The sequence below is a fragment of the Trachurus trachurus genome, assembly GCF_905171665.1.
Source record: "Trachurus trachurus genome assembly, chromosome: 18".
In the NCBI taxonomy this organism is placed as follows: Eukaryota; Metazoa; Chordata; class Actinopteri; order Carangiformes; family Carangidae; genus Trachurus; species Trachurus trachurus.
Genome location: NC_139909.1, coordinates 220705 through 242225, shown reverse-complemented (window position 1 = coordinate 242225; position 21521 = coordinate 220705). Strand labels below are relative to the sequence as shown.

The 21521-nt window shown below is 43.7% G+C and overlaps 1 protein-coding gene across 1 annotated transcript; it reads right to left on the bottom strand.

Moving 5' to 3' along the window:
- Positions 1–1128: 1128 nt before the first annotated feature.
- On the bottom strand, positions 1129–20672 carry atp1b2a (ATPase Na+/K+ transporting subunit beta 2a; the record flags this gene model as incomplete). The annotated part of the gene is made up of 9 exons (XM_083993417.1): positions 1129–1293; positions 3016–3111; positions 5649–5675; positions 6624–6683; positions 7436–7561; positions 7943–8022; positions 8151–8255; positions 12023–12151; positions 20561–20672. 9 exons carry the CDS (start codon positions 20670–20672, stop codon positions 1129–1131), a joined length of 900 nt encoding a protein of 299 aa, XP_083849543.1.
- Between the last annotated feature and the right edge of the window lie 849 nt (positions 20673–21521).

Here is a 21521-nt window from a genome sequence, read left to right as displayed (position 1 = left end):
AGGTCGGAGAAACACGAGTGGGTTGCCTGGAACGCTACAAAGTCGTAAGTCGTGACTTGAAGCTGTAACTTACGGTTTCAAAAGCCTGCCTGGAACGCAGCATTAGGCAAAACGACCGGATCACTTACTTCTGCTTTAAGGACATTTATAGATCACCCACGTTAATAGCATCATTGAGGATCCTTTACAGATAAACATGAACACATAGGCCAGTAAAAAAAACCAACCAAAAAACAGTTGTCTACATTAATGTTTCAATCTACATTTTATAATAAACAAATGATAAGTATAATCTGATATGACCAAGACACCTAAAAACAAAAACACGTCCGTTTTCATCAATTTACAAGGAAGTGGGCAACACACATACATTGGAGTGAATGGGTTTTCTGGGCGCTTTTGCAATACCCACATCCTGCCACGCATGAGGCTTACCACGGGAGTCAATGGTGGTGTCCTCTTTTACAGTGCTGTATCCATGGTGACCACAGCTGTGATCTGATTGGCTGTGGTTTCACCCGTGTCCATGGTAACGGACCAGTTTCTGAACCGGTTTGACTGATGATGAAACCAGACTGGTGTGAACCTGAGCAGCCAATCAGAGCCCGCCTTCCTGAGACCTGGACTTCAAAACGTTTCAACGCTGTAAATAACCCAAATAAACAAATAAATAAATAAACAACAACAAACAGGTGATAAATAAATAAATAAATAAATAAATGGTCAGGTTGATTTCATGACTGATCGTCTGTCGTTCTTCGGTCTGTGGTCGGTGTGTCAGTGACGTCAGAACGTGTGCGCGTGCTGATTGGTCGGTTTCACTCGGGCCGTTGCGGGGTCACGTCAAGGACAACACACAAACGCTGCGTTGCCACGGCTACGGGGTAAAGTGACAAAAAACGACGTGAAGTCAGTGAACGCATCGCGGAGCAAAACTGGTTCTGCTTCAACACAGAACGGGTCGGAGGGAGAATCACTGGTGTCAGTGCACATCTGGATCAGTGGCTTAGTGTGTGTGTGAGTGTCTGTGTGTGTGTGTGTGTGTGTGTGTGTGTGTGTGTGTGTGTGTGTGTGTGTGTGTGTGTGTGTGTGTCTATGTGTGTGTGTGTAAGTGGCGAGCCGCTGAGTCTACTTGTCGTTGATCCGCAGCTTGAAGGAAACCCGTCCAGCGAACTTGTCCCTCTCGCTGCCGCTGACCAGAGTGTTGGAGTTGATCTTACACTCCACGTTGATGTCGGTGTTCAGCGAGGCGTTCAGGAACTTCACGGCCACCAGAGGCTGCGTGTAGTTCACCTGGGACATTCAACACAACACAACCTCGTCAGTGCAGAAGAGGAGCGTTGTCTGTGGTGAACAATGTCTTTAAAGGGATAGTAGCATTTTTTTAAAGTGGGGTTGTATGATCTCCAAATAGCCCCTAAGTACTTTAATTGCAGTAGAAGACTCTCTGCACTCCTCCTGTTAGCAACACCAGCCCATAATAGCCCTGCCCAGAGATTTACAACATACAGTGTTGTGAATGGACCCAAAGAAACAGCCTATTTTCGTGGCCTTAAAGAGGTTTTACCTGAAAAAAAATACACAGTTCCATACGTGAGGTGGTTAGGTCCAAATAAAAACTGTGTTTTTCCTGCACTTTGAAGGGCTGGAAAAAATTATATTATAGCGAACAATGGAACCGTGTGTTTTTTTTCAGGTAAAACCTCTTTTAGGCCGTGAAAATAGGCCGTTTCTTTGGGTCCATTCACAACACTGTATGTTGTAAATCTCTGGGCAGGGCTATTATGGGCTGGCGTTGCTAACGGGAGGAGTGCAGAGAGTCTTCTACTGCAATTAAAGTACTTAGGGGCTATTTGTAGATCATACAACCCCACTTTAAAAAAAATGCTACTATCCCTTTAACAGTGGGTCAGTAGTTAAAGGGATAGTTCAACATTTTGTCAAATTGGCCCATTGCCATAATCCCTATAGTCATAGCAGTAGGTTCGTTACCTTTAATTGCCTCCAAAACAACCCGCTTCAGAAACAGTTTCATCCCCACTGCAATAAATATCTTGAACTCTGAACACTGAGGAACAAGCACGGCCCTATACGTTGTAATTGTATGTTTGTCTATACATGTTATATGTTTGGAACCTGTACCAATTACAGTAAGCTGTACTGGAAGCAAATCCCACCAGCCTGGCTGTGTGGTCCTTAAAAAGAATCAATCAATCAATTGTCGGTGCAAGCTATTTTTAGAACGGCGGAGCAGAGCCGCGAGCTGCTCAGAGCTACGCTACGGAGGCTCATTATGGGATTTCAATTCAATTCAATTCAGTTTTATTTGTCACTTTCATGAAAAACCATTTGTTTAACATGGGAGCCATAAGCCGTTCTCCCTGTCATGTTGTATGCAAAGATAAGAAAAGATGAAAGAGATAAAAAGAGGCATGTTTACTTTAAAACAAGACAATAATTCTAAAATTCTAGAAAGACAGCAACGTTTTGTTTCGTTTTTGGATTTCTTGGTGTCCCTCCTCATCAAACTCATCAAATACACAATCCAACAACTCCACAACGCTCTGGTGGACAAGTTGTGAGCTGCACATTCACCACGCTATGAGATAATAACACAACGTTACCACACAGAGTTGTTTTAGAGGGAAATACAGAGACTGTTGATGAAAAACTGTCCCTGAAGGCAACGTGCATCAGCGGTTTTGCATGAATTTCCCTCTAAAACAACTCTGTGTGGTAACGTTGTGTTATTATCTCATAGCGTGGTGAATGTGCAGCTGAAGGCAACGTGCATCAGCGGTTTTACAAAAATAGCTGATGCACTTTCTGTTGGTTTAAGAAAAGGTTTATTCCACCTGTTTATTCTGACTGAGCTGTTGATATGAAACATTTTCATTCAGTTTGGACTCTAAACTGATTCTAATCAGATTATTTGGCTCCATGTGAATTTAGCTAGTGTCAGTAATGAGCAGTGTGTCTGTAGTGAACAGTGTCAGTAGTGTCTGGTTGTGTTACCTGAGCCTTCTTGCCGTAGTACGGGTAGTACATGAGGTTGAACGTCCCGTTGGGAGGAAAATACGCCAGAGGTCCGATCTTCTCACTGTCCTCTTTCTACACACACACACACACACACACACACACACACACACACACACACACACACACACACACACACAGAGATTACTGATACAGTCATTAACCTGCTGTATGTAAAAGTCGGATGGGACAGTGAACGCAGCACGGTGAAGACAACGTGGTCGTTTACAGCAGCACAGACGCACAGTAAAGATGATCGTCTCCCTGAGGAATCAAACCACCGATCACTACACTGCACCACCATGGGAGGAGCTTTAACCACTGGACTACTGTGAGCTGAGTTAAAAGCTCTATGTTCTCCCACCGAGGTTCTGCATACTCACACTACGGCTCTACTCTCTAACACGGAGGTTCTAGACCAGGTTTAGGGCCCAGATTCTTCTCAGTGAAGGCACAAACATGAGTCGGGGTGGAGGGTCGTGGGCCAAAACTAAACATTCTAATTAAAGCAGATATCAGCTTCACGGCCGTTTCGGCTAATGCTGCGTTCAAGGCAGCCTTTTGAAACCGTAAGTTACAGCTTCAAGTCACAACTACGACTTGGTAGCGTTCCAGGTAACCCGTAGCTCGTGTTTTTACCATCCTGTTGTCTGTGAAAGTTCCCTATAACGGCCACTCGTAACTTCCGACCCGTGAACTCGTACCAGATCGAACTGGTATGACTTCACAGGAAGGAAAAACACAAAGTACGAGTTTCTTTGAACGCACCATGAGTTAGCAGCCCCCGCCCTTGTCAGGCATCAATTGGTCCTCGTGCTACGTCACCACATTCACGCGCATCCCTTGGCTGCACACACAGCCCTTCATGCCGTTCTCTCTCCTCATTGGATAACACTTGTATCCCACAAGGAAAATTTTCTCCTCGGGTTACAGCAGAGCAGAGTGACGGAGAGACTCGTGTTTAGGCTGAAATACTTCATGTAAGTGATTGCTGACGGAAAATAGGACTATTTAGGACTTATATAAACAAAAACATTCCACTGATATCTGCTTTAAATATGCCTATAACATGAGTTAATTGTGCAAAATAAACACTCAAACAAAGTAGTTTTTAAATAACACTATTGATTATTGTGTTTCACTGTTAAACAGGGCTCCAGAGGCATTTTGCCCCTAAAATCTGGGACAGTGCCAGTAAATTTGTCATCTACTTGTGCACATGTGCAACCAGTTAATTTGCCTGTTTTTTGTTTTGTACCGCTGGTGAAACATGAAGGAGAGACTCAAACAATCTGATGTTTGTCATTACAGGTGGCAGGTCAGTGTGTTTGAGTATTGTGTATAGCCTACTTGCCTTGCAAATCAGTTTACAAGTGTGTGCCCCTAAGTTTCCTGCTTGCTCTCCTAAAATGTTACAGTAAGTTAGGGGCACAGTCAAAATAACGTGTGTGTTTACTTCCTGTCTCTTCCTCTATGAACACTCCCAGCACATTACTGTAACAACAACACTGCTGACCGACTCCACCTGGTGGTCAGAGTCGTACATGCAGCTACATCACAGTGGGAAATAATAGAAATTTCAAAAATTACTGTAAAAATTCAAGCATTCGCAGCGGCCGGGGTTAGGCCGGGCCCCAAACTGGGCAGCCCTGCTCTATACTGATTTAAAGGTTCTCTGCTTTTACACTGAAGTTCTTTACTGATATAAAGGTTCTACTCTCTAACACCGAGGTTCTATGCTGAACCTCTATAGACCGAATCTCCTTGTTGTTTACATTCTACTTCCTGGTAGAAAACCAGCTGTAATTTGAATGAAATCAATAGTATCGAACGAGAGTTTAGCTATATATCATATTTTTCACGCCCTATCACCGTTTAGACAAATCTGAAATGATTGAAGAAACATTACTATTTCTGTGTGTGTGTTTTGTGTTGCTATGTGTTGTATTTATTCAGTTGGGGGGAATCACAGTGTCTAGAAAGCATCAGTGGCTCAGCTGACAGGGACAGCTAATGGTAGCTAAGCTAACGGTAGCTAAGCTAACGGCGGTAGCTAAGCTAACAGCAGTAGCTAAGCTAACGGTAGCTAAGCTAACGCAGCTAAGCTAACAGCGGTAGCTAAGCTAACAGCAGGACGTCAGCTGTTAAAACCCTCCCGTTGTGGGACACGACATGAAACTACTCCAGTTAGCTCAGTCATGTTGGAACTCAGATATCCACTGGAGAAAATATTTTTTCATGGAGCGTTTATTGAGTCACTGAGTTATTAAAGTTAAACAGGTAGCTAACCGTTAGCCCAGCTAATCTATGATAACCATGACTAATTACAAAAATGTGCACACAGAAATAGTAATGTTAGTCCAATCATTGGTTTTATAAACTTTACAAACATCAGATTAGTCTAAACGGTGATATAGTGACATGAAACAGTAGATAAATATAGTGAAACTCTCGTCCGTCACTATTGTTCTCATGCTGGTTTTCTACCAGGAAGTAGTTGTAAACAACAAGGAGATTCGTTCTATGCTGTTCTACGTTCTAATAATGAGGTTCTACGTTCCAACACTGAGGTTCTATGCTGAGTTACAGGTTCTAAGCTCTACTGTTCTTACCCACTCATCTACTCCCACTCTGTATCTCTGAAGATGGAGGGATGAAAAGAGACAAGATGAACACAGTGAGACACTCAGAGAGATGGACAGACAGATGAGATAGATAGACAGACAGACAGACAGATAGATAGATAGATAGATAGAATGATAGATAGATAGATAGATAGATAGATAGATAGATAGATAGATAGATAGAACGATAGAACGATAGATAGATAGATAGATAGATAGATAGAACGATAGAATGATAGATAGATAGAATGATAGATAGATAGATAGATAGAATGATAGATAGATAGATAGATAGAACGATAGAACGATAGATAGATAGATAGATAGATAGATAGATAGAACGATAGATAGATAGATAGATAGATAGATAGATAGATAGATAGATAGATAGATAGATAGATAGATAGAATGATAGATAGATAGATAGATAGAACGATAGAATGATAGATAGATAGATAGATAGATAGATAGATAGAACGATAGAACGATAGATAGATAGAATGATAGATAGATAGAATGATAGATAGATAGATAGATAGAACGATAGAACGATAGATAGATAGATAGATAGATAGATAGATAGATAGATAGATAGATAGATAGATAGATAGATAGAACGATAGAACGATAGATAGATAGATAGATAGATAGATAGATAGATAGATAGATAGATAGATAGATAGATAGAACGATAGAACGATAGATAGATAGAATGATAGATAGATAGATAGATAGAATGATAGATAGATAGATAGATAGAACGATAGAATGATAGATAGATAGATAGATAGATAGATAGATAGATAGATAGATAGATAGATAGATAGATAGATAGATAGATAGATAGAACGATAGAACGATAGATAGATAGAACGATAGATAGATAGATAGATAGATAGATAGATAGATAGATAGATAGATAGATAGATAGATAGATAGATAGATAGATAGACCAGTTCAGACCTTGGCTCCACAGGTGACATAAGGAGACTGACCGTCCTTCCCAGGTAACATACCGATCACCTGCAGACAGAGACAGAGAGACAGAAACAGAAAGACAGACAGAGATAGAAACACAGAGGTGTAGACGGTCAATATCAGTGGTTCAGGTTCTCTAGTTAGTTCTATCCACCTTTTTCCGAACGTCAATAACGTAGCCTGTTTTGCCGGTTTTGCTCTTCCGGTGGAATTTTATGTTTACGTTTCCATGGTTTCGGTAGTCGCTGTAAATGCATGGATTTCTTTTCTTTTTTCAATGTAAATCTGTAAAAGGCATGGATCATCACAGCAGCTTTTAACAGTGGATATCACACAGACTGACATCCATGTTAAAAGCCAGCGAGAATAGATCCATGCATTTACCGCAACTATGACAACGACTGGTTTTGACCATAGATGACGTTCGGAAACTTGTGGATATAATGAACTCACTGGTCAAATGTAAAAACACTTTCAGACACGACTTCACCACACAGTTAATTACATGTTACGTTGTGTCATCAAAACGTTTCAGATCAATGCAGTGCATGATGGGATATCTTGCTGTGGTTAGTGACCATGGGATGTCCACTACATTTCATGGTGAATTGTGGGAAACAATGAGTCACGATATGATGAACATTACTAATCACTAAACATTCAGACACCAGTCACTTTATAGGACACAGCTCTGTCTCCTTGTTCAACTCTCCTTCAGCTTTAAGACTGTGGTAGAGGTCAGAGGTCAGGGGTCAGGGGGTCAGGGGGTCAGGGGTCAGAGGTCGAGGTGGACATACCCGGTTCAGTTTGATGAGGATGCAGGGTTGACCGACGTTGTAACCATAGAAACGATCAGAAATCCCAGAGCAGTCCTCCAACATCGTCCGATTAAACTGACAGGAGCGTTTGGGATTGTTCCTCACCTGTGACGACAGAGAGACAGGTTAGAGGACAGACAGGTTAGAGGACAGACAGACAGGTTAGAGGACAGACAGGTTAGAGGACAGACAGACAGGTTAGAGAGACAGGTTAGAGGACAGAGAGACAGGTTAGAGGACAGAGAGACAGGTTAGAGGACAGAGAGACAGGTTAGAGGACAGACAGACAGACAGACAGACAGACAGACAGACAGACAGACAGACAGACAGACAGAGACAGACAGACAGGTCAGGGGACAGACAGGTGCAGACAGACAGGTACAGAGAGACAGACAGGTCAGGGGACAGAGAGACAGGTTAGAGGACAGAGAGACAGGTTAGAAGACAGACAGACAGACAGACAGGTCAGGGGACAGACAGGTTTACCTCTCCACTGTCCTCTTGAATGAAGTATTGATCTGCAGGACAGTTGTCGTTGGTCTGAACCTGGTAGCTGTCGTTGTAGGCTGCAGACAGACGGGTAGAGAGACAGACAGGTCATGATATTTCCTGAGTCGTCTGACTGATTGATTATTGATGAGATGAACTAATTGATGATTATTAATGAGTGAACTAGTTGAGGACGGTGTCTTACTGGACAGGAAGGTGTTGAGGTTCTGGGTGAATCCGTCCCAGCTCTCCGTCTGCACCGTAGAGAACGTGATCTCCAGCTGGTCGCCCTTCGGACGAATCATCATCCCTGATGGTGGAAACATCGTCCTCGTTAACCAATCACAGCCCTTGTTAACCGCCCTTTCCCCTGCTGTTAGACCGGTCTGCCCTCTCTTCCCATGAACCAGTCTGCCATCCAGTCCTCCCATTAAGCTGGTCTGTCCTCTCTTCCCATGAACCAGTCTGCCATCCAGTCCTCCCATTAAGCTGGTCTGTCCTCTCTTCCTATGAACCAGTCTGCCATCCAGTCCTCCCATTAAGCTGGTCTGTCCTCTCTTCCCATGAACCAGTCTGCCATCCAGTCCTCCCATTAAGCTGGTCTGTCCTCTCTTCCCATGAACCAGTCTGCCATCCAGTCCTCCCATTAAGCTGGTCTGCTCTCTCTTCCCATGAACCAGTCTGCCATCCAGTCCTCCCATTTAGCTGGTCTGTCCTCTCTTCCTATGAACCAGTCTGCCATCCAGTCCTCCCATTAAGCTGGTCTGTCCTCTCTTCCTATGAACCAGTCTGCCATCCAGTCCTCCCATTAAGCTGGTCTGCTCTCTCTTCCCATGAACCAGTCTGCCATCCAGTCCTCCCATTAAGCTGGTCTGTCCTCTCTTCCTATGAACCAGTCTGCCATCCAGTCCTCCAATTAAGCTGGTCTGCCCTCTCTTCCTATGAACCAGTCTGCCATCCAGTCCTCCCATTAAGCTGGTCTGTCCTCTCTTCCTATGAACCAGTCTGCCATCCAGTCCTCCCATTAAGCTGGTCTGTCCTCTCTTCCTATGAACCAGTCTGCCATCCAGTCCTCCCATTAAGCTGGTCTGCCCTCCCTTCCCATGAACCAGTCTGCCATCCAGTCCTCCCATTAAGATGGTCTGCTCTCTCTTCCCATGAACCAGTCTGCCATCCAGTCCTCCCATTAAGCTGGTCTGTCCTCTCTTCCTATGAACCAGTCTGCCATCCAGTCCTCCCATTAAGCTGGTCTGTCCTCTCTTCCCATGAACCAGTCTGCCATCCAGTCCTCCCATTAAGCTGGTCTGTCCTCTCTTCCCATGAACCAGTCTGCCATCCAGTCCTCCCATTAAGCTGGTCTGCTCTCTCTTCCCATGAACCAGTCTGCCATCCAGTCCTCCCATTTAGCTGGTCTGTCCTCTCTTCCTATGAACCAGTCTGCCATCCAGTCCTCCCATTAAGCTGGTCTGTCCTCTCTTCCTATGAACCAGTCTGCCATCCAGTCCTCCCATTAAGCTGGTCTGCTCTCTCTTCCCATGAACCAGTCTGCCATCCAGTCCTCCCATTAAGCTGGTCTGTCCTCTCTTCCTATGAACCAGTCTGCCATCCAGTCCTCCCATTAAGCTGGTCTGTCCTCTCTTCCTATGAACCAGTCTGCCATCCAGTCCTCCCATTAAGCTGGTCTGTCCTCTCTTCCTATGAACCAGTCTGCCATCCAGTCCTCCCATTAAGCTGGTCTGCCCTCCCTTCCCATGAACCAGTCTGCCATCCAGTCCTCCCATTAAGATGGTCTGCTCTCTCTTCCCATGAACCAGTCTGCCATCCAGTCCTCCCATTAAGCTGGTCTGTCCTCTCTTCCTATGAACCAGTCTGCCATCCAGTCCTCCCATTAAGCTGGTCTGTCCTCTCTTCCTATGAACCAGTCTGCCATCCAGTCCTCCCATTAAGCTGGTCTGTCCTCTCTTCCCATGAACCAGTCTGCCATCCAGTCCTCCCATTAAGCTGGTCTGCCCTCCCTTCCCATGAACCAGTCTGCCATCCAGTCCTCCCATTAAGCTGGTCTGCCCTCCCTTCCCATGAACCAGTCTGCCATCCAGTCCTCCCATTAAGCTGGTCTGCTCTCTCTTCCCATGAACCAGTCTGCCATCCAGTCCTCCCATTTAGCTGGTCTGTCCTCTCTTCCTATGAACCAGTCTGCCATCCAGTCCTCCCATTAAGCTGGTCTGTCCTCTCTTCCTATGAACCAGTCTGCCATCCAGTCCTCCCATTAAGCTGGTCTGCCCTCTCTTCCTATGAACCAGTCTGCCATCCAGTCCTCCCATTAAGCTGGTCTGTCCTCTCTTCCTATGAACCAGTCTGCCATCCAGTCCTCCCATTAAGCTGGTCTGTCCTCTCTTCCTATGAACCAGTCTGCCATCCAGTCCTCCCATTAAGCTGGTCTGTCCTCTCTTCCCATGAACCAGTCTGCCATCCAGTCCTCCCATTAAGCTGGTCTGTCCTCTCTTCCTATGAACCAGTCTGCCATCCAGTCCTCCCATTAAGCTGGTCTGTCCTCTCTTCCCATGAACCAGTCTGCCATCCAGTCCTCCCATTAAGCTGGTCTGTCCTCTCTTCCCATGAACCAGTCTGCCATCCAGTCCTCCCATTAAGCTGGTCTGTGTGATGCTGTTATGTTTTGTGTTTGCTGGGTTGGTTTGGCTGAGTTTGTATTGCTTGTCGTCATTGTGTCCATCAAGGTCTTTATGGAGCAGCTACAGAGTCCAAGACTAATGAGCGGGACAAAAAAGTTTATCGTATCGTATCGTTACTCGCTGTAACTGTGTTAAAGCAGAAGTAAGGTGAATGTTTGTGTTAATATAAGTCTTAAATAGTTGTATCTTCCGACAGCAATCACTTCTATAGAGTGTTTGGTCTGAAACACGGGTCTGTCAGTCACTCTGCTCTGCTCTGAGCCCAGGAGAAAACTTTCCTTGTATCCTACAACCTTTATCCAATGAGGAGAGAGAATGGCATAAAGGGGCAGTCCTCTCTGTGTGTGCAGCCAAGGGATGCGCCTGAATGTGGTGACGTAGGGACGAGGGCAGGGACTGCTAACTCCATCTGCTGATAGGAAGTTAGACAAAACCACCGGATCGCTGACTGCTGCTTTAACTTATGACTACTGTGTTGTTACTTGTTATTACAGGGTGTGTTTGATTGTCCCATGTAATGGTAAATCTTAATATTCCTTTGTTTTAATCACTTGAGACGTTCCTACACCCTACTTTCCCAGACTTCCTTCTGCAATTGTAAATTCAAGTTCCTTTACACTGAACCATCTGTGATGCCCAACTTCCCACTTCCTAATTCACACTCAAACCCCTTTGTATTTTAAATTGTATCTCTTAACTCCATACCTCGGGAGACCGGTGATGATACCTTCAAAGGTGAAGGTGTGAAAACACAATCAGGGAAGGGGCCGGCCAAAGGACACAAACACACCCCAGAAGTGGACCTTCCCTCAGCTAGAAATGTTTAGGTTTTCCCTTTGTCTTTGTCTTTTCTTTACCATCATCCACTCGGATATGAACTGACCTTTCCTTGCAAGGAAATAAATGCATGTCGGCCAGCGAAGTCTCTATTTCATTATTCACCAACAGCAAACGGCTAAAAATTTCCACGACACCCACCAGAGGGACGGGGTGTGTTTGATCGTCCCACCAGAGGGACGGGGTGTGTTTGATTGTCCCACCAGAGGGACGGGAGGTGTTTGATCGTCCCACCAGAGGGACGGGGGGTGTTTGATTGTCCCACCAGAGGGACGGGGTGTGTGTTTGATCGTCCCACCAGAGGGACGGGGGGTGTTTGATCGTCCCACCAGAGGGACGGGGGGTGTTTGATTGTCCCACCAGAGGGACGGGGTGTGTTTGATTGTCCCACCAGAGGGACGGGAGGTGTGTTTGATCGTCCCACCAGAGGGACGGGGTGTGTTTGATTGTCCCACCAGAGGGACGGGAGGTGTGTTTGATTGTCCCACCAGAGGGACGGGGTGTGTTTGATTGTCCCACCAGAGGGACGGGGTGTGTTTGATTGTCTGACCTGGGGTGACGAGGCGGTCCTGCCAGGTGGGCTTGTAGTCGTCCAGCGTCAGCAGCATGATGTACATGGTGAGGGTGAACATCCCCGCCAGGAACAGGTAGAAGACCAGGTAGAAGAGCAGGATCAGACCTGGGGGGAGGGAGGGGGGGGCAGAGGGGGCCAGAGGGGTGTTATCATCATAATACAGTACAGCACATTACATCCGCCCCTCCCCCTCCCCCTCCTCTCCTCTAAATGTCTTCTATCTTTATAATCCTCTTGTGCTAAGCCCCGCCCCCTGACGACCTACATTCACTCTGAATGGAGGGGGGAGGGGGAGGGGTGATGATGCATCTGTCGTGGTAACTTCAGCTGGCTGTGGCCTTCTCAACATCAACCTGCAGGTTACCATAGCAACCAGTCTCCTGGAACACCTGTACGGTTCCCATGGACAACACACACACACACACACACACACACACACACACACACACACACACACACACACACACACACACACACACACACACACACACACACACACACACACACACACACACACAGCAGCCCTGAGTGAACTCTGACCCCTGAGTCCGTGTGGTCTGGAGACACAGACGGAGGTGAACTGAAGTCAGATTGTAGAAAAACAACAGTTTCTATTGTCGCCCGTCACACGTTTAAAGGGACAACCAGGAGTTTTGTTAAAGTGAAGTGTTTCCACACTACATTTATGAGCCTCCGCACCGTGAAATTCTTTGACCGGTGCAAGACAGACTCATGTTTTCATTCATCAAGAATTAAAGTCAGAGGTTGGAAGACCATCACATACCGTCGTAGTTCCCACCATAAACGGAGATTCATACGGCGGCGTTATTCTCATGACTCGCCACGAAACCGAAAGTAAAGAAACGCTGGTCGGCTCGCCCAGCATTTCCACCACCACTAATAATAACAAAATAACCATAGAGACAAAACCATAGATTTATCTAAAATGGACCATTAACAAGTGGTAACGGAGATTCATCCACATTAATATGAGACTTTTTATAACCAAATAGAAACTCCTGGTTGTCCCTTTAATGTCAACCTGTATCATGTGTTAGATCCATGTTGTCAAAGTGATTTAATTCAACCACATTAACATTTGTGTGCATGTACATGAATCTACAAGTATGTTTTCAGAATCTCTGAGCGTAATCAGATTTGTCAGTGTGTAAAACAAATCCTGCAAGTGTACATAAAACTCAGTTGGTGGAGCACCCGCCCCATGTGTTGCAGTCCTCACTGCAGGCGGCCCCGGTTCGAATCCCGCGCCAGGCGGCCCTATCCTGTGTGTCATTCCCCTCCTCTCTGCCTCCCATTTCCTGTCTGTCTCTCAACTGTCCTATCCATTAAAGTCTGAGAACGAAGCTGTGTGTCAGTTCAAGCTGCAGCCCCTGAACTGACACACAGCTCGACAGTCACAGCGAGACACAAGCACCAAGCAGCCACTCCACCGAGCAGCAGCGGTTAGAGTGAGACAGACGGACTCCAATTATGACACCTGAAACGGTAAACACAGAGTGATCACTCTGGGTAAACACAGCTGATCGATCGATAAAAGAATACAGCTGGAGTGAATTTACTTCCGTCACAGAAAACAGCTTCTTGAATGTGAATTTGCAGTTCTGTTAGGTCAAAGCTGCTGTATTTGCTCATCATGCAGCATGATGATGATGATGATGGTAACATTTTACAGATAAAAACACATGTTTCTTCATCAGCATCAGTACAGAACTGAAATGACAGTTAAAGGGGAATTCAATCAACCTTTATTTAATAGAAGCACTGGGGAAAAAAACGTTTTAAAGTAACGAAAAAAGTTACTTTCTCAGTAACGCATTACTTTTTGGTTTAAGTAACTGAGTTACTAACTGAGTTACTTTTTTAATGGAGTAACTAGTAACTGTAACTAGTTACTATTTTTCAGTAACTAGCACAACACTGGTCACACCCCCTCCTCTCTCCAGTGGATGTGTGTCCGCTCTGTTCCCACTCCGCTGCGTGTGATGTATAAACACTCGGCAGTAGCCTACACACGGTGGAAACTCTCTGGTTGTTCCTAACGGAGTCAGGACGGAGCGGAGACGCCGGTGGAGATTCATTTGAGCGCGTGTCTGCGTTGTGCGCATGTAGACCTTTCTCTCTTCCTCTCACATTGCGGATTATTGTGTGTGTGTGTGTGTGTGTGTGTGTGTGTGTGTGTGTGTGTGTGTGTGTGTGTGTGTGTGTGTGTGTGTGTGTGTGTGTGTGTGTGTGTGTGTGTACATATGTAGGCTACAGAGGCACCTGTGCACCCTGCATTTACAGTTTGTATTATGCTCTGTTAAATAATACTGTCCCGTCTAAATAAACAGGACATTTACATTTAGGCTATGCAGTGTTATTTTGTATCGCTTCGGCTGCTGGGAACCAGGGCCGAGGAGGAACTAAAATAGTTCCTGGTACCAGGTACGAGGACCAGTGGAAAAGCAGAAAAAGCGCCGTGCTGTGAAAGCCGTTAGAGTCAGTGAACACATCCGTAAAAAAAACTGAACTGTTCCTTTAAGACGATGTCGACAACGACCGTTCTCAAATCCATTAAAACTGACTGTGTGTTAGTGTGTGTGTGTTTGTTATTGTGTGTGTTAGTGTGTGTGTGTGTGTGTGTGTGTGTGTGTTTGTGTGTGCATTAGTGTGTGTGTGTGTGTGTGTGTGTGTGTGTGTGTGTGTGTGTGTGTGTGTGTGTGTGTGTGTGTGTGTGTGTGTGTGTTAGTGTGTGTGTGTGTGTGCGTGTGTGTGTGGATTACAGTCCAATCAACCTCGTCTGTCTGTTTAATCCAGATTAACACACACTCAGCTCGGCTCATTGTGTGTGTGCATCAGTGTGCGACCGTGTGTGTGTGTGTGTGTGTGTGTGCGACCGTGTGTGTGTGTGTCCTTCACTCTGCATCAAATCCAAACATCCATTACCAGGGTGCATGATGGGAAACATGACGTCACCACCACCAGCAGCAGCAGCAGCAGCAGCAGCAGCAGCAGCAGCAGCAGCAGCCTTGTTATGTAAAAAGCCTGAGCAGCGCCGAGGCTCAGGGAGAGTATACAGGTGTGTGTGTGTTCAGGTGTGTGTGTGTAGACCCCGTCACTGTGACGTCACTGTGACGTCACTGTGACATCACAACGTTCACTGAGACGCATTAAAGCCCCAGTTTGTAACTTATTTGTCTTTTTATGATCAGAAATCCAACCTGTCTTTCATAAATCTGTATTTCACTGAAGATGAATCACAGCTGCAGACAAAGTAAAGCTTTCTGGTTCCTGATGCTGCGTTCAAAACAACTCAGAAGTCTGAATAAAACGAGCTCTGAGTTGTAAAAAATGAATTGAACGGCGTCGAACTCTAAACTAGAAATTACAGGTGGGAAACTCAGGTATCATATCAGAGCTCCGACTTTCTGACTTGACGTCACGACAACATCAAAACATGGCGTCATGCCCTCGTCTTAAACGGTTAGAATTTAGACATTTTAATTTATTTGTTGAGGTTTGAATGCATATTTTTGTGCAGCGTATATACAGGAATCTTGAAGTTAATTCTAAAACCTTTTTAAGACTTTTTCAAGACCTTCTCAACATTTTTTAATACCTCTCCGCCACTTCAAGCTGTAACCATTTACATCAGTGACACTTTTACCTGAACAGTTTTAGTTTGTGATAAAGACTCTAGACCACTATGATACAACAGAATTCAAAATAGACTGGGATAATAAATAAAAGGCAAAGTTCATAAAATTAAAAAAAAAAAAAAAACATTGCTCCACTCTCAAAAAACCAAAACAACAATCTTCTTTTCTTTTTTATGTACCGGTTCATCTTTGTTTTTTAATAAAATGAATAAATTCACACACTTTTACAATGTTTTTTAGGACTCAAACTCTTGGACAGCTAATTCAGAGAAAATACCTTCAAAATGTAAGACTTTATGAAGTCGTGAAAATACTTTTTAATACTTTTTAAGGGTCTTAATTTTCCCAAAATTGATTTATCACCTTTTAATACTTTTCAAGACCCCACGGATACCCTGTTGTGTATTATTGCAGTAGCCTATATGAAATACGTTTATATTAAGCTGTGATTGTTGTATGGTGTGAAATTGTGGTTTCTCGTATGTGCACTCATCTGCAGCGTCTCCTCTCCTCCAAAATAAACATCATTTACTGCTGCATTGATTTTTACTATTCAGCGATGAGCCACAATACGACAAACTTCCTTCAGGTATCCATGGTTATATTCTCTTCAGAGTTCCTGCAGCGTGAACGCAATGATGTCGGAAGTCAGAAATCTCCGAGTTGGGAATTCTGACCTCTGAGTTGTTATGAACACAGCATTAGGGTTTAGGGTTACATACGCTACAACCGTATTTGACTGAAGGTGAATCACAGCTGCTACAAATGAAGCTTTCTGGTTCCTTAGAATGAGTTGTTACAAGTCGTTACGACGCACCGAACCGAGGCGGCCATGTTGCATCGTGACCGTAGGTAACCACGGAAACCGAACCGAGGCGGCCATGTTGCATCGTGACCGTAGGTAACCACGGAAACCGAACCGAGGCGGCCATGTTGCATCGTGACCGTAGGTAACCACGGAAACGGCCTGTTAAAACCGTCACCACTGTGTAGTGTGAGGAAGGACGGAGGCACTGGTGTTGCATTCAGGTGCAGTCAGGCAGACGGCCGTCGACTCGGCAAACCAACCGGATGTCACTTTACTAAAACAATACCACATCACCATGACAACATGTTGTCAGACCACTTGTTGATCCTGTTACATGCAGCGTCTGTTGTCTGTCTGACGTCTGCCCCATTTCACCTGAATGCAACATCAAGAATACGTTCAGATATGCAACCGCACTGGGGGAATTCATACGTACTATACCTTTAAATTCATTTCTATAACCAACTGGTTCTGTTGTCTGTGGATATTCTCATTCATCCAGGTCATCGCTCTTTTCTGGGCGAATTGAATCGGTCCATTAAAGGGATAGTTCAACATTTTGTCAAATTGGCCCATCACCATAACCCCTATAGTCATAGCAGTAGGTTTGTTACCTTTAATTGTCGGTGCAAGCTGTTTTTAGAACGGCGGAGCAGAGCCGTGAGCTGCTCAGAGCTACGCTACCAATGGAGGCTCATTATGGGATTTCTTGGTTTCCCTCATCAAACTCATCAAATACACAATCCAACAACTCCACAACGCTCTGGTGGACAAGTTGTGAGCTGCACATTCACCACGCTATGAGATAATAACACAACGTTACCACACAGAGTTGTTTTAGAGGGAAATACAGAGACTGTTGATGAAAAACTGTCCCTGAAGGCAACGTGCATCAGTGGTTTTACATGAATTTACCTCTAACCCTAACAGTAACAGTCTGTTAAAACCTGGTAACCTATACACATGGCCATATATTATATATATTACATATATATTTCTAGGTATCACCTCAACAGAGATTTATTTATTGTATGCTTATATTGTCTTTTGTATATATACAAAAGAAAATATAATTTTATAACAATATATATATTGTTAAGATGGGGGAAGGGGAGGGGCAAATTTGGGGGTTTATTCTTATAGTTTTTTAACTTTGTAATTTTATAATATTTAATTTGTAATGTATCTTTTTCTCCTATTTTAAGTTGTTGTATTGTATTATTCTGCTATAATATTATTTACCTTACGCTGTGACGAAAGAATTTCCTGCAAGGGATTAATGAAGTATACTCTATTCTGTTCTATACTAGATTTATATTAGACAGAGTAAACGTATAGAAACAGTTGTTTAAGTTGTATGTCGTGTTTTTGATCAGCATTTATATAATGTAAATTAATAATTAGTTAAAAAGAATTATCAGTATTTTTTTTTTATAAATAATTACTAGACATTTCAGTCGGTTGAAAAGCACTGGGATGGAGTTTTCTACCTCCACGTGCTGCGTTCACTGGCACCCTGGAGAAACCAGCGCTGGTCCTGTTTCCATCACTGACATTAACCCTTTAATGGCTCAAAGCAACTTCACTCAGGAGATGAAGTTCAGATTAAAGGGATAGTTCACCCAAATTATCTCCTCCCCCTCATGTGGACTAAGGGCTGGGAGAAGTTTCAGAGTCCTCCGTGGCTTCTCTGAGTTACAGGGGGTCTCGGCGTAGCAGTGCATGTCCACATGACGGTTGCTAATGGATACCAATTGTCTTCGTAACAAAAAGACACACCAAAAAACATCCAGATACCTCCATGCTGCTCGTATGTAATGTCCCTCTGGTGTTGAATCTTCTTCTTCAGGTGAACTCTGAGCTACAGTGAAACCGCAGCTGTTGTATGAGACTGTAATGTTGTATTTCATGGGTTTATTTTATCTACTTGTTACTGTGCTGGATGTAGCTACCCAGCTGTTGTTGTTGTTGGCTGACGACCAAGATGCTAAAGGCAAATTTACACTGTGTTTTTAATAATAATAATAATACATTTTATTTATAAGCGCTTTTCCAGAAGCTCAACGACACTTTACATACAATAAATTCAGTTAAAAGCAGCAGCGACAGTATAAAACATAGAAAACAATATAAAACACACATAAATGATGTGTTAAAAGCTGATTTAAAAAGGTGTTTTTAACATGGTCTTGAATGTTGGGAGGTGAAGGAAACGTGCATCAGCGGTTGAACATTGAACAATAAAGTCTTCTTATCTTCTTATCTTATCTTATTGAAGCCCTGACATGAGAAATTGTTCCGAAAAAAATGAAATAAGTCTATATTTGAAGCTTGTTTTGTAGCAGAAGCTCCCAGTGTCTCAGTTCACTGCTCTTCCTGTGTCAGTGCAGATCACGTGAGATTTAGGAAGAGCAACACTGGGAGTTTCTGCTACAAAACAAGCTTAAAATATAGACTTATTTAATGTTTTTCTGAACAGTTTCTCGTGTTGGGGCTTCAATACCAGAGGGACATTACATACCAGCAGCATGGAGGTATCTGGATGTTTTTTGGTGTGTCTTTTTGTTACGAAGACAGTTGGTATCCATTTGCAACCGTCATATGGACATGCAGTTTGAGAAATCTGGATTTTGGGTGGTGAACTGTCCCTTTAACAATAACAACTCAGAGCGGAGTTCCTCTGTAGAGACCTGACACACACACACACACACACACACACAGACACACACACACACACACACACACACACACACACACACACACACAGACACACACACACACACACACACACACACACACACACACACACACAGAGGGAGTCGTCCTATTTCCATAATAATTCTCTCTGCTCCTTGAAGGGCGAGCGACAGATTATAAATAGAGAGAGAGAGAGAGAGAGAGAGTGACCTTCACACAGACATGGCTGACTGAGGGTGAGCGAGCATCACCCACACAGAGAGAGAGAGAGAGTCATCTGTATTATTATTATTATTATATTATCTGTTATTATTATGTTGTGTGTGTTATTATAACGTTTTTGTAAAGCTTTATTGGCAACATTGTAATGACAGTCGTGTCAATAAAGCTTGTTGAAATGAAACTGAATTGAATTGAGAGAGAGAGTGTGTAGAGATGTTTACAAAGTGAGAGAGAAAAGACTTTATATAATCTCATTATTATTAATATATAACTATTATTATCATAATTATTATTATATTAGCCTATATTATAGCCTATTATCATTATTCTAACAGCTCTCTGCTCCACTCAGACACAGCAGCTTCTGTAAACAGAGTTGGTGTCAATAAAGTTCTGTCATTCAGTTTCAGTCTGACCCATAACCCTGTTATTGACTGACTATTGGCTGATTATTGGTTATTGATCAGCTGGTTATTGGTTATTGATCAGCTGTGATGGATCAGAGAGATTCAGTCTGAAGCAGATGAAACATCCACCTGTTCCTGTGTTCCTACGGCTGTAAACTGATCTATAATCTATTAAACACTTATTTATTTATTTATTTACTACTGATTAATGAACCATCTGTGTATTTATATTGTTGTTGTATTTGTGTTGCTGCCCCCGATGCGTTGGCAATAGGCTATTGTATATCACAGTCGTGCCAATAAAGCTTATTGAAATAGAGATTGAGCAGCAGTCAGTCAGGGTTAGGTCTGCTGCCATGTTGTTGTTTGGTTTCTAGTTTATTGTATTTACAATGATTACACGACTTTACTCAGTAATAACAACACTACAACACAACAACACAACAACACTATACTGTAAATGTTGTTTTCCTTCATTCTCATGATTATTATTAGTTTTCTTTAATTCCAAACGCTTTGGCCAATATACAATGTATGTGATGTCAATAAAGCTGTTTGAATTGAATTGAATTAAATTGAATTGAATTGATTGAGAGAGAGAGGGAGGTAGAGAGAGGTTGATGAGCACAGAGAGGATGGAGAGAGAGAGAGAGAGAGAGAGAGAGAGAGAGAGAGAGAGAGAGAGAGAGAGAGAGGTAGAGAGACCTTGACTCTGACTCACCCCAGCTCGAGGCGGTTCGGCCCAGCAGCTCGTGCGTCCGCGGGTTCCAGAAGAATTCCCGCCACTCGCCGGACGCCTTCCGGTTCCGGTCTTCCTCCTTGGTGCCCGACATGATGAAGAGGAGGAAGAGGAGGATGAAGATGAAGATGAAGATGAAGGATGAAGATGAAGAAGAGGATGAAGATGGAGGTCGATGTGACGACACTGTGAGCTCGAGCTTCCCGCGCCGCCGCCGCCGCTGCTGATCAATAAGAAGTGATCGATAAGAGCCGATCAGCTGATGAAGAGGAGGAGGAAGAGGAGGAAGAGGAGGATGAAGAGTATCGATCCTCGTAGAGAGAGAGATGGAGAGATGAAGAGAGAGAGAGAGAGAGTCGCTGCGCTAAAGCTCTCCTCCCCCAGCGCCGTCTGACGTCACAGCGCTCAGCCAATCAGCGAGCAGCCTGTCACTCTGTGTGTGTGTGTGTGTGTGTGTGTGTGTGTGTGTGTGTGTGTGTGTGTGTGTGTGTGTGTGTGTGTGTGTGTGTGTGTGTGTGTGTGTGTGATGACAGAGAGGATGATGATGAGGATCAGTGTGTGTCTATAATCTATAAACTCCTTTTATTCATCATTGTAAATAAAAACTCTGTCTGTTTAAATAAAGGTTCAATAAAAACAATAAAAATGTATTCTCTGACTGTTGAGATGAATAAAGCTGATTTAAAGGGATAGTTCAACATTTAGTCCAATAATCGGCCCATTGCCATAATCCCTATAGTCATATAGCAGTAGGTTCGTTACATTTAAAGGGACAACCAGGAGTTTCTATTTGGTTATAAAAAGTCTGATATATATATATATAATATATATATAATAATGTGGATGAATCTCCGTTACCACTTGTTAATGCTCCATTTAGATAAACAAATCCTTTTGTCTCTATAGTTATTGTGATATTGTTATTTATAGGGCTGACCCAAAA